General features: G+C 35.9%; 1 protein-coding gene across 4 annotated transcripts in view; it reads left to right on the plus strand.

The window, feature by feature from the left end:
• Positions 1–13153, plus strand: part of BCKDHB (branched chain keto acid dehydrogenase E1 subunit beta) — a 113997-nt gene that overhangs the window by 61566 nt on the left and 39278 nt on the right. For 3 of the 4 annotated variants that reach the window (XR_009962752.1, XM_062608262.1, XM_062608260.1), the window contains exon 9: positions 7933–8019. The exons of the other annotated variant lie outside the window; for it this stretch is intronic. Coding sequence is in view for 2 of the 3 variants with exons in the window: in XM_062608262.1 (XP_062464246.1) it covers positions 7933–8019 (87 nt within the window). In the remaining variant the exon portion in view is untranslated. The remainder of the gene's footprint in view (positions 1–7932; positions 8020–13153) is intronic. 4 annotated transcript variants of the gene reach the window in all.

A 13153-nucleotide genomic window follows, 5' to 3' on the forward strand; every position in this document is an offset into this window, starting at 1 on the left:
CCTTACAAATTTATTATGAATCTCTGCTTTGCTTAACATATCAGTGTGATTTCATTTGAAGTCTCAAACTCTTAAAATTCCTTGGGACACAGAAACATAATGTTGCCTTTACTGTATAATTGATTTTTTTTTTTTCTGCAGAGAACATTATTTATAATATGAAATCTTTCTTGATACTTTAAGCTTATTCTTAAACATAATTTTAAAGACATGTCGAAGATCAGAGCTGTGATGGACACCTGGCTGTTCCTTCCTCATCATGCTGTTAGCATCCCCTTTGCCAGTGTCAAAAACGTGGTCCAGCTTTTCCCTGTGTTCCAGACTGTTTGTTCCTTTCCCTTCCTTTGAGCTACCATCGGGATTTTCATCCAGCTATATTGCATTTATGCTATAGATTTGATAAAAGGAGTAGCCAGGTGAAAATACAGCAAGACTGACCTTTTAGGGAGAAGGGATTTAAAGTGGCCATGTAAAATTAACTTAAGGCCTTTTCTTGGAGCTTTACTCCTTATTAGAAATCGATATTTGAATGCACAGTAGTAACTTTAAAAGAGCTCAGTGGACAGTAGGACAGCTATATCCAACATGCTACACCTTAGTACATGTTTTGATAATTATTTAATGTTTTTTTCAATTTATTGTTTGTTTTCAGGTAAACAGCTCATTCGGCAGCAAATGCATCTCTAAGACTTCTCTTAATTTTCCTACGTTTTTCTTACTGTGATACTTGGAGTTGTAACGCGTTATACTTTCGAATCTTTATTTTCTGTAATAGCTGGTCTTCTACTCTGGTTTAAAATTAGTTGGGGTTTGTTTGTTTGTTTGTTTGTTAGGCTTTGTTTCTGTTTTTAGCTTTTCCGTCAGAGAAGGCAGGTAAGGATGTAGACACCATGTCAGAGACAGGTTGTGCAGCAGGACGGCCTCTCTTATCATCCATATGCTAAGGTCGCATGCTGTGTTGAACACTAGTAGAGGGCTGTTCTCTGTTCTTTCCCTTGTTTCTGTTTCCTGTTAGTGTTGTCTCCTTCTATGGACTGTGTTTTGCTTCTCTGTTAGAAACCAGAATGCCTCTTCATTTCTGTGCACTTTGCAGCCTGTGAGCCCAAGTGGATCTGCCCATCCTTGCTATGATGTTGGTTATTGCAGATCCTTTTGCTTTGGGGAAGGTCATTCCGTGCTTCTGAAGCTGGCAGTAGGTCCGAGCTCTATTCTGGGCCACAGCCTGCAACAGGAGCCTCAGCTGTGCCATCTGCAGTCAATGAATTCCAGGCTTGTAGGTCAGAAAACAGAAACCTCAGCTACATCAGCTGAACAAGCAGACAGTGGTGGATTAGAACCTTGAAAGACAAAGATTTGTGCTCTCCTAATATGGATCAGTTAAAATGATTGGCAACTTGTTAGCTATTTGTGTCAAGCTAAAAAGAAATCAGATTTCTTTTTCATTCTCTGCTGTTAATCAGCGTACTCATCTACTATAAACTGCCCATGCCTTTTAATTGTATTGTTTGAAAAAATTTTGTTTCCTTTACAAGTAGTTTTCTCTTTGATCTACATACATTGTTGCCAACATACTGCTAGGATTCTCTGCTACATTATTGTAATACTGTGATATACTTACAGTAGCCTTACGAATCTTAGCAGAATGAGCGTAAGGCTGACTGTCTTATTACCAGCAGTTGTGAAATCTTGTTCATACTTTGAGCTGTTGAGCTGTGTGTGATGAAATAATGGTTTTTCTTGTAATTTGTTTGTCTTCGCATCTTGAGTTGACTGATAAATGAGTTTCAACTTTTGGGAGTGTAGTGTAGACATCACAACATAGTAGATTTTAAGACTCACTAATTTTTCTTCTCTGGGAATTTAGTAGTGTTGAAAACCACACCAAATGATGTTATTTTATTCTCTTTTAATTCAGATTAATGATTTAATATTTTTTATTCAATGGTAAGGGTTATTTTTGTTGCTAGATTGGCGCTTTAAAGAGTGCGTACTATTCCTAGCTTTTACTGCTTCTAGGAAAAGGTGGTTCATCAGGGCAACTGTGACAGTTGTAATTTGCAAACTAGATCATAATCCTTAGGAAGTTACAGGGCTTTCTCATTTCCAGGTTATTAGGACACATCCTATTTCTCTTCTATTCCTTCTTTTGGCACCCTAGTAAAAAATGTTCTTCAGGATTTGTTTGGTTTTCCAGAGATCCCATAACCCCAATAAGAATCTGATGTCTGAAACTGGGGATGCAATAACTGCATTTAAGATTGTCAGTATATCATGTGCTCAAACAATTCACTGTATCTGGGATGTGTCATCCTATGGATATGTATGTGCTAAGTAAATGTAAACCACAGTGATTCACCTGTCAGGTTATGTTATGTATTTCTCTAGGGAAAGTGTTGACTAGAAATCCAGGATCTTCTGTCCCTGTGCTTATGGTGTTCAGTACAAAGAATGCTGCTATGCAATTTCATTTGTTATTGAAACATTAAAAGGAAAGTAGCCTGCCGAAGGTTTTACAGTTTCCAAGCATAGATTCATTAAAGCTGATCTAAAAATGAAAAAAAAAAAAAAAGTTTTTTTGAGGCATTTGTTGAAACTTTACCAAGTTTTTTGTTTTTTGTTTTATTTTTTTAAGCTTCTGTATTTGGGTTTCTTTTCAGGAAAGACACATATCAGTGCTCATTTTTGTGTAATTTTATAATCGTTTCATACATGCTTAGTGCAAAATGGATATAATAACAATAGAATTTCAGTGCTTTGCCAGCTTCTTTACAATTATTTTAGAAAGCAAGTTTTTCAGTTATGCAGGATACTTTTACACTCACTAAAGGATACAGTGAAAAGTATGCAAAAATTTAACTGTGAATGTAAGCATCAAAATATTTCCTTTTCTGTGAGAGATGGAAATCTTTTATTTCTGAGAAGATTTTCTTCTTAAAACAGGCAATTTGCCATTGTGACACAATGACAGCCATTTATAATAAAATGCTGACTTTGATAATTTCAATAAGGCCGTTGCTATGTTATTGAAGCAGCTGGTTAAGCTGGAAGTAGTGCTGTTGCTATGTGTGGAGAATAATAGTGTAAAATACAGTTTACCGTCAAACTAATTTTGGTTTAAGTCTGCTTTTTTCTAAGTAAGGGCATAGTATGTTATTGGTAGTGTCAGCACTTAGATTTCAAAGTGCCTGGAAGTGCCAGACTTGTGTTGTTTTCTTCTGTCATCAGTGCCTGTAGGAGGGGGGAAAGCGGCCAACATGTGAATTGAGAGTTGAACAGAGAAATGATTATAGAAACTCTTGGATAAAAAGTGTCACCAGGGAGGTTGAAAATAATTTGCTCAACTGCTTCACTGCAAAAATCCTGGGCTGCAGTTCAGAAAGCCTTCAAAGTGCACTCTGAAAGCACTAGTCTGGCAAAGGCACTAGGTTTTCTTTTACATTTCATTATCAGGGTGATCATGCCACTAGCCTTTTGCTCTGACACAAAATCAGTGGCTGTCCTTGTGGATGACACTGATGTAAACCAGCCCTGACAATGAAATTGAGGTGGAACGGTACCTTCAGTATTGGTTTCTGGTTTTGTTTTAGGGTTAATTTAGTACTTGAAAGCCCTAGAGTCTTTTCTCTTAATAACTGGATATAGCACAGGTGACAGTGGTGTGCCATGACCTGTGTGTCAGCTGCCTTCTGGAGAGAGGGAGAACTGCTGAAGTTTTCGTGAGCAAATTCTGATTTGCCTTTGATGTCTGAATCTGTCTCTGGGGTGGTGGCTGCTGCTGGATAAATCCAGTTATCTCCTTCAGCTGGCTTGCCGCATGGCCCCTTTATTGCTTGAGGAGATGTCAGGGATGGGCTGGGAACAGGAGGTTCTGGGTAGGGTAGGACCTCTCCCTTATGGGAGCAACGAAGGTTGCATCAGCTGAACTTAGCTGTGAAAGTGCGGAGTGGCAGTGACACAGAGAGGAGCTATGCTCTCTGAATACCTGGGTGTTGTTTTTTGCTTTCCTCTATGGTCTGTTATTAAAGATGGCAAAAAAGTTTCCATTTTGATTTAATTTGAAGTAGGTTATACCTACAGAATGACTTAGTACCCCCAGAAATATCTCTGGACTTTAAAGATCAGCAAGCAACAACTTCTGATTGCGTATGTAAAGAAGGAACGTTTTTATTGATGCCAATCTCCTATGCCGTACCATATTTTTTAAGATGCATTAAAAAAAGTATTCTACATGAGCTGCAGAATGTGCATACACTTCAACATTTTAATCTTTTATTGAGGTAAGAAGAGTGTAAAGACTGGGGTTTTAGCAGAAAAAGTGGGGATGTTGGGGAAATGGAGGAGTATCAAGCACTTACAGGATATGCAACAAGTTGTGAGGGGACAAAAATGCCATTCTTTAAAACGCCATCCTTTTCTCTAATTAAGTCAAATGGAAAAGAAACCCACTCCAACTATCCACCTTTTTAAAAGGTGATAAAATGGTAAAATTATGTGCTGGCAAATTTGTTACACTGATTTACTCACTGTTTTCTCCAGTTTTATGTCACTGCTATTTCCCATGAAGTTTGAAGGTTGAGAATGCCATTAGGTAATGTTACTGTGCTGCACTTATTTGAACTGTAAATGCTCTTCTGAATATTGGGCTTCAGTTGGGCTGACTTTAACTGTGTGGCACAGAAAGGCAGTGTTGGTGAATAGAAATACTAAAGTCATGAGGTCCTGCAGAGTTGGACTTTTAACCTGTTTTTTAATATTTCTGTCCAAGATATAAAAACTTTTGAAACCATTATTGATAAAAACATAGAGGTAACAAACAGCTGGAGAAATAGATAAAATAAATAGACAGTTACTGATAAAGAGGAGACACACTCTTTAACTGAGTTGCGTTCTGGCACACAGTGTATTTTTCAACATATCCAAATATAATTTTGTATCTTGAAATAATAAATGCACACTGTATTTCCATCTTTATTCCAGGAAGTAATTATCCTTCAAGGACAAACCCCTCTGTCCCAGGAGCAGGGGATTGCAGTCATCAGTTGAAGCTGGACTCAGTGTTGTTATGTTTTGGCCAAAAGGCTTCACGCATCCAAGAGCTCCAATATTGAGGTTATATTATCTCCATATTTGGTGGTGGTGTGAAAAAGTCTGGAATGCTGTTTCCAGATGGGTGTACTTCAAGAAGGACATTGAAAACTGGAGGTGATTCAGGATATGGTCATAAGAGTGATGAAGGAATTGGAAGTGTGCTGTTTGGTGAAAGATTTAGAGCTCAGTGTGCTTTGTTTAGCAAAAGTGTGGTCAAGATACCATTTGATCACAATCTTAATGTATTCATGTAGGAAGCAGATACGTGCTGATGGATAGTTTCTCCATCTAGCAAACAGAAGAAAAAGAACCAACAGCTTGAAATTGAAGTCGGCCAAATTAGTTTGGAAGTAAGGTGCAGAATTTTAACAGCGAAGGCAGTTAAACACTGAAACAACTTACCAATGCATTTGCAAATGTTGGAAATACCATAGCTAAGATTGCACGTGTTTCTGAAAGACTGACTATCATTTAGGAACAAGTGTTAATGTGAAGTAGAAATTGATGCAGAGGAGCCTATAAGACTCAGGAATTGCAATACTTGCGTCCTTCCTTAAAAGTTCAGGACTGTATTTGCAGTGCAGTGTAGTGGTTAATTTCTGCTTCTTTTGATTCTGGTTTAACCAGTAGGAGAATTTTTATGGTATTTCTGACTGGCATGATGTCATGCAGGTATCCATGCTGACCCTAAACAAGCTATGATAGGTACTAAAAACACCAAAGCTATGCTAGTTTTCCAACAGGAGTGACAAACAGTGCTTTTTTAACAGGGCTGAGATGCTTGTATACAATACTTGATCACAGCTGCTTACTCATTCTTAACAAGCTCCTACAGGTAAGGAATCCTTGAAGCCTTGGGAAGTTATATGTAAAACTAAGGCTTTCTTATATAGGAGAAGCAGGTTTCCAAACTGAGATTTTTCTTCTTTTTATTTTTTCCTTTATTGTTGACATGTGTTCAATTTGAGAACAGGTAAATTAATACAGGAAAAGTTACCAGCTACTTAGAGCAAGAAGCTGTACTGGACTCAGGAAACCTGAGATGTGAAAATAGTTGGAGGTTGAGAAGCTGGGAAGGAGCACATTAAAGATCCTATTTTTACTCTTTCCTAAACATCAGATTATCTCCATTGTGTAGACAGGATACTGGACTGCTAGATTACTGGTCTGATCCCATGTGGATTTTCTTATATGAGTCCTAACAAAGTCTGTTTCATACTACTAAATTCTGAGAAACCGAATCTGTAACTTTGATGATAGCTTGTAATTTTTCAAAGTGTGAACCTCTCACAATAAACACATGCAAAATAATATTTGTTTAAACTAAGAGGATTAAAAAAAATCTTTGAAATTGATTAATTGTATTGTTTTTCCCATGGCAACTGAAAACTGTATCAGTTTTATCGTATCAAACTGGAGCGTACATTTTGTTCATTTAACTGTCATTTTAATTTATTGGACAGACTTATAGTGCAGTTAATGTCTCTGCTCTTTAGATAGGAGTTTCCAGTGCTGGCAAAAGCAATTCAAGAAATGGGCCTACATAACTGCGGGTTACTTTCCAACTGTTGAAATGCCTTTTCCTGCCTTGTTTAGCTCTGAATGTTGTCAAACCACTTCATAGTACAGTATATGGATCATCTTGTTTATAGGCCTGTGACTTGCCAATACATCTGTGGATGAGCTATGTAGAGCCATTGATTGAGTCATAGCTAGAAAAGCAAAAGAAATAGAAAAGTACTTGAATCAGAAGGAGAACTGTACAATTAAGGCATTAGCTTTGTGAATTCTATTATGCATGCAGCTGCCTGACTGGAAATGTGCTGGCGTAGACATTAAATTGAAGATCACAGCATTAAAAAAGTGTGACCTGATAGCCTAGCACTGTCGTGGGCTTTTGCACTTGATGACTAACGGTGCGCCAGCAGTACACTCTGTACTTATCTTAAAAATCAGACTGTAACTGTTCTTGAAAGATTAACATACACATTATTCTGATTTTGTTCATGAAACTTTTTTATGCACCTTCTGACTATATGTGTATTATGAAATGTGAGATGTTGCTGCTGTATTTCTGACCAAAGGTATCTCATGTTCGATTCTAGGCAATTTAGCATGTAGTTGCAGTAAACTGTAAGATATTTGAGTGTGGTGAAGCTTTATACTCCCATCAGATTAAAAATATTTTTCTTCCATTGTTATGTTTCATATGAATACTTTTTTTAATTAAATCACCTTCTATGTATATTGTGCTATGTGATTATTTATAAAGTAGATCACGTAAAAACCACACAAGCTTTGAGATCTGAAATTAGAAAATGTTGCTTCTAACTGCCATGAAAAACTTAAATAAGCATCATGAATCTATATAATTGTTTCCTTCCTGAAATTTTTATTCAATAATTTTACTTTCTGAATAGTTATGATCATGACTTTACCTGGGATCTGGTTGTGCAGAGATATGTGTCAGTGAAGGATTTCTTTACATGTTTTTCAGGATCCAGGTTTTTATCAATGACTTGTTAAAATCCTTGTTCTCCTACAGAAAAGTTACAGTTTGTATTGATAGGGTGAATTCATAGTCAATGGAATAAATTTTTATTCTTGATATTTACTTGAAATGGAAGATGGAAACACTTTTACAGGAAATATAAAAGCATCCTATTAATTACTCAATTTAGACTTTTGATTTATCTTTCAGTGAAAAATGCAAGAGGGGAGAAATAGCTGCATTCTAACAGTGCTAATAATGACATATTTTTCATATATTCCATGTGCAGTACAAGTAATAAATCACAAGAGCTACAATTTGATTACATTTTTGGGGTTTGTTTTTCCTTTCAGTCAGTGGTGAAGACTGGGCGGTTGCTGATAAGCCACGAGGCTCCCTTGACAGGAGGATTTGCGTCTGAAATCAGTTCCACAGTTCAGGTACACAGATTATTTGTATGAAAGTGTTCTGAGTAGATTAATATATTTACTTATAAAAGGAATATTTATTACTACATTAAAAATTGAGGTTTTATTTTTTAAGTTATTCTTTTACATTTTTATTAGATTTCAGTTTTGTGGATGTTTGCAATACTTTACCTCAACAGCTGAGAAACCATGTACCAACCAGGCACTGGGCGTAGCTCCTGCTGCAGTAGAAATTTTAACTTTTAGTGAAAAACAGGGAGGAGGCACTTTTAGATGCAAAGGGAAAATCTTTATGTATGGTCTGATTTTAGTGTACTTTTTTTACTTTTCTCATATTTTTATCTCTAAAGCTTCTTTAAAATACATTCTAGGAAAAGTTGAAATCTGACACAGAAAAAGCACCCAAACCCAGTGCAGTGTAATGTGGTGTTGTGCATAGTGTTCAGAGATTTAGGAAGTGATTCATGCATAGTTATGTAGATGTTCGCACTTGTGGAGAGCTTCTATGCACAAGACAGCTCTGTAAGGTTGAGGTGCACGTCACTAGCAGTTGTTTGGAACATTAGGCTTTAACTTTTCTGGAAGACCTTTTGAGCTTTCTGACATGTTTTATACCTGTACTTGCATACAGATTTTCACCCTAACTTGATTTCTTTCCTATGCACATCAGTGATACTGGTTTATAGAAACATCTAAACTAATCATGTCCATCACCATCTGATTAGCATTTTCTGATTATTCTGTTCTTAAAGTAATTTAATTATAGGCCTAGAGAGAAATGGGATTCTAAATTAGTATAGAAAGTAGTAGTAGTTAAAGTCTGGAAATTAGCCTTTTTGTAGGAAGGAATAGAGTTAACTGTTCTGTGAATGTAATTTTGAATTGCATATGCATAAGGAGTCAGAAATCTGTTTCTTGATCTGTAGTACAATTTCTTTTAAAGAGTAATTGTATTCATTTTAGTATCATTAAATGGAGGTCAGTATTTTTTTTTCCTACCAAAATTTTGTCTCTGTTAAGAACCAAATATTTATCATCCTGTTAAATAATTAATATTTGACCTCCCTTCTCTTATAGGTAGCCTCTTTGATTAAAATAGGTCTAGGAAAGTCATAAGGTACTGCAAAATATGTGTTAAAAGTAATGATTTTGCTGAAATTCTTACAAACGTGAAATAAACTCAACCAAAAGAACCTGACTTTCAGTGTCTTGCATTATTAATAACACTGGAGGAGAAAACTTTTAAGCTGTGCAGTATTCTCATAATTTACTGACATAGCAAAGAAAAGCATATGTGTTGGAGAAAAAAAAGTGAGTTGAAAATTAAAAAACCTCATCAGTAAATATTACTGGAAGAGTGCGAGATGCAAAATGTGTTGCTGAAACTACAGAATGAAGCTTTAATCTTCTCAGACCTCCATTAAGAAAGTTAATTACCTGATTGATCCATCTTGGGGGTGTTTTCATATCAGAGGTATATCTTGGTAAACCACTCAGAAAACAGAAAGGAAAGCTTTAAATGCTTTAATAAAGAGCCATTTATTTTTTTCTATTGAAAACAAATATTTGTTTCATGATAGCTCTTAATTTTATATTGGTATTTTTTAGGAAAGTAGGATTTGTATCTTGAATTAATTTATCACACATACTACCTCAGAATACATTGGAATATAACTATGGCATTGAATGTATCCATGGGGAGATTCTTTCATATAAATTGCTTGACTTGAATCTATGTTATAACCATATTGTCATTTCTCTTTATACCCATTCTTGAAGATTTTATCATCTGTACTAAAATTTTGATACCAGTTATTTTTAATAGTATTCATACTGCAAAAGAGATTAGAATAATATTTGCAAAGCATTACAACTTTTAAAGAAGAGTATTGTTTTAGGCATAATAAAGACCTTGCTTTTTTTGTTCAGTTAAAACTCTTGATCTCTAAATGATCGAGATAAGTCCATATGTCTAATATTACGGGGCTGTAAAAATGAAAACAAGAAGTGAAATTCTCCTGCTGGATACAGTGTGTACTGAGGATGCCAGATACTGGGGATTGCAGCTGGCTTTAGTTTCCTCTTGCACATGGAAGTAATAAGGCTTCAATAAAGTGTGTCCAGTTGGATTAGATGGTTAGTTTCCATATTGTTATTCCATCCTTGCTGTGGGGTCTTTTATCGTAGAAATAAGGTGAATAAAAGTACGTAAGTTATTTTGAAAACTAACTGTCCCAAACACTTCATGGTGGTGTACACTTCAAGGAAAAGAGTATGAATGGAAATAATGGCTCTCACCCATGGACTGGATGAAAAAACTATATTGAACAGTTTTCTTTTTGCATATGAGAGATTAAAAGCATTGTTTGGAGAGCATATTAAGTAAGATTTGTTCTGTGTCAAATAAGGAACATTCGAAAGGGCCACATTATTACATTAAGTAGTTATTTACTCTGATTTCTCACGTACATAAACCAGAACAGGATGAAGTGGTGTAGTTAAAACGTTGTGATATGTAATCTCAGTGGGTATTCTGAATTGAACAACAGATGATTGGATTCAGCACAGGTGAAGTTAATCCTTTGCATTGATTATATTCTGTATAAAAGCTTGCAGACCTGTCATGCTCAGCAGTGAGGGCACTAAACTTCTGCTTAAGGCATATGGTTGGAGCACAGTTTGAGAAGCCTTGGAGAAGGGCCCACTGAGATGTCACTTCCAAAATAATGAGGCACTGGGTGTGGAAATCACCAGTGCATGAATCATTTGTAATATAAAAGAACATAAATCCAGTATTTGTGTCCCTGTCCTTCCAGAGAGCTCAGTGTGTTTCCTAGAGTTACATACAGGTTTCAGTCTTGATATTAATCAGAGGATAGATCCCAGCAAATTCAATGGAATAACCTGTTTCTGAGGATTGAGTTACGTGATGTTATTTCCAATTCTTCCGTTCGGTGTCTAAAAATTGAATAAAATAATATTTGTCTATTTGGATTGGTGGTGCTTTAGGTTTCCTCCTGCTGCTGCTAAATAGGGCCTAATCTCCAGTAAGTATTGTAATTTCCTACTAGTGGCTAACATTAGGAGAAACTATTAGATAAGCTATTTTTGTCAGAAGCATTTCAGGAAAAGGAGGAAAGGATATGTCTAGGAATATCTTTCAAAAACATAACAGTTTTACAGCAATCTAGTTCTAAAGCAAGTTACCATAGACAGAATGTGCCAAAACAAAAAAAAATCCTGAATTAAAAAAATAATTCAGTGATTTCAACAGTATGAACATTTAGAGTAAAATGGCCCGAAGGCTGATATTGGACAGGGACTGTCAAACTATTATTTTACAGAGCCCTAACAACAAAAATCATCTTTCTAACAAAAAGCTTTCAGAATGTTTGAACTGAATAATTTTTTGTATCACTACGTGTCTTTAGAATCTGAGATGCTGAGATATTCCAGACAGTCCCATTATTTTTGTTCTCTCATGAGCAGAAGTTAAGGTGGAATTTCCCAATGAGCTGTGACAGTCCACGGCTTTTTGTGATACTTTGTGGAAACAATCACAAGACAGTACCCCAAAATATTTTTGAGACCAGGTCTGAGCTTCAGTTTATGCATCTCTCTCTGTACTTAGTGCAAAAGGGGCCAACCAATAACATGGTCTGTGGGATTTGTTTTGAAATTATGGTGAATGATTAAACTATTTAGCTTCACCACTTCCACTCTTTTAGCCCATCTGAGCAGGAATCACAAGGTCTAAAAGCCTGGCTTTATATATCAGTTTCTGTCACTAGGAGTATGAAATAGGAAATGTGGGTAGAGAATAGAGAGGAAAGCTGGAATAAATACATGGAAGTAAATTCAAGTTTGGCATAAAGTGGATAGTAATTCCATAGAAAAAGAGCAGTGAACTGAAGGAAATCAAAAACTTATAGAATAATGAAAAAGAACAATGTTATTTCAGAAGTAAGGAGTTGGGAGTAGTAAGGGAAGTATCATCAACATAAAGTTGCCAGCCAGTAACTTGAGTCAAAGATGTATGTGAAAGGTGCATGAAGATGTTCCTTGTGTTTATAAAATAGGAATATAGGCAGTTCAGGAACCTCCAGTTTATGGTGGAGCATGTAGTAGAAGCAAATTTGCTATGCAAGTCTGAGTCTTACATTGTGTGGAATGTCACTGGCATATTTTGATAAGCAATGTAGAAAATAAAAGTAAATAGACAAAATGTTACAAAACCAAGATTTCTCAAAGGAAATAAAATGATATTCATAAAAAAAATTAATTTTGTATACTACCAGAAATGTTATAAAAGATTTCCCTGCCCATGTCAGGAGGGTTGGAACTAGATGATCTTAAGGTCCTTTCCAGCCCTAACTATTCTATGATTCTGTTTACCAGTGATACTGAAAAGTTCAGTAAAATCAGTATGAAAAAAGGATCTTTCATATTACAAACTTGACTTGCTAATTATCAAACTAGCAGTTATACTGTGTCATAAAGAGCTTGGACACAGCAATAAACACTCAAACTTTTCTGTTTTCTTTTGTAAACAGAAGAACCAATTTTGTGCCTGTACTTCCCTGTGTGTCACTGTTTAGACCTTTGCGCCTTCTTGCAACAGTGCTTGCACAGTACCTGGGGCTTGGGAGCCTGGCTGTAGGGTAGCTGTTTTTGTCTGGCAAAGGTGGTACTTTTCTGAACCTTTATCACTTCTAAAAAGAAAGCAAATTTGAACAAGGAATGATGGTTCGTAGGGTGGTGCCTCTAATTTCTCCACAGTAATTTTTTGAGGCAAAAATTGTTCTTGATGTTACACCAAAGGCTCTTATTATGGTTTGACTCACTAGGTGGAAGTATCTTAATTTTCATTTTGTCTCATGTTCTGATGCCTGTGACCCATATGGAAGTCTTGTTTTATAGCTATAAAAAATGCAGCACAAGATGGATGGAATTTGAAGAAGTTTTGTGTGATGTTATCATGTCATAAACTCTATTTTACTCATGAGACTTTATGCATGCTTAGTGTTGGTGGGCATAGGAGAAACAAATTAAAATGCAAACTGAAAATCATTTTAATAGGGGTATGTGTTATCAGTTCAGGATACAAGGGGGTGTTGTGTTCCTCTAGGTTGGAATAAATTCAGTC

Source organism: Pezoporus occidentalis, unplaced genomic scaffold (assembly GCF_034315485.1).
Source record: "Pezoporus occidentalis ecotype Australia unplaced genomic scaffold, CSIRO_AGI_Poc_V1 ctg13, whole genome shotgun sequence".
Taxonomy (NCBI): Eukaryota; Metazoa; Chordata; class Aves; order Psittaciformes; family Psittacidae; genus Pezoporus; species Pezoporus occidentalis.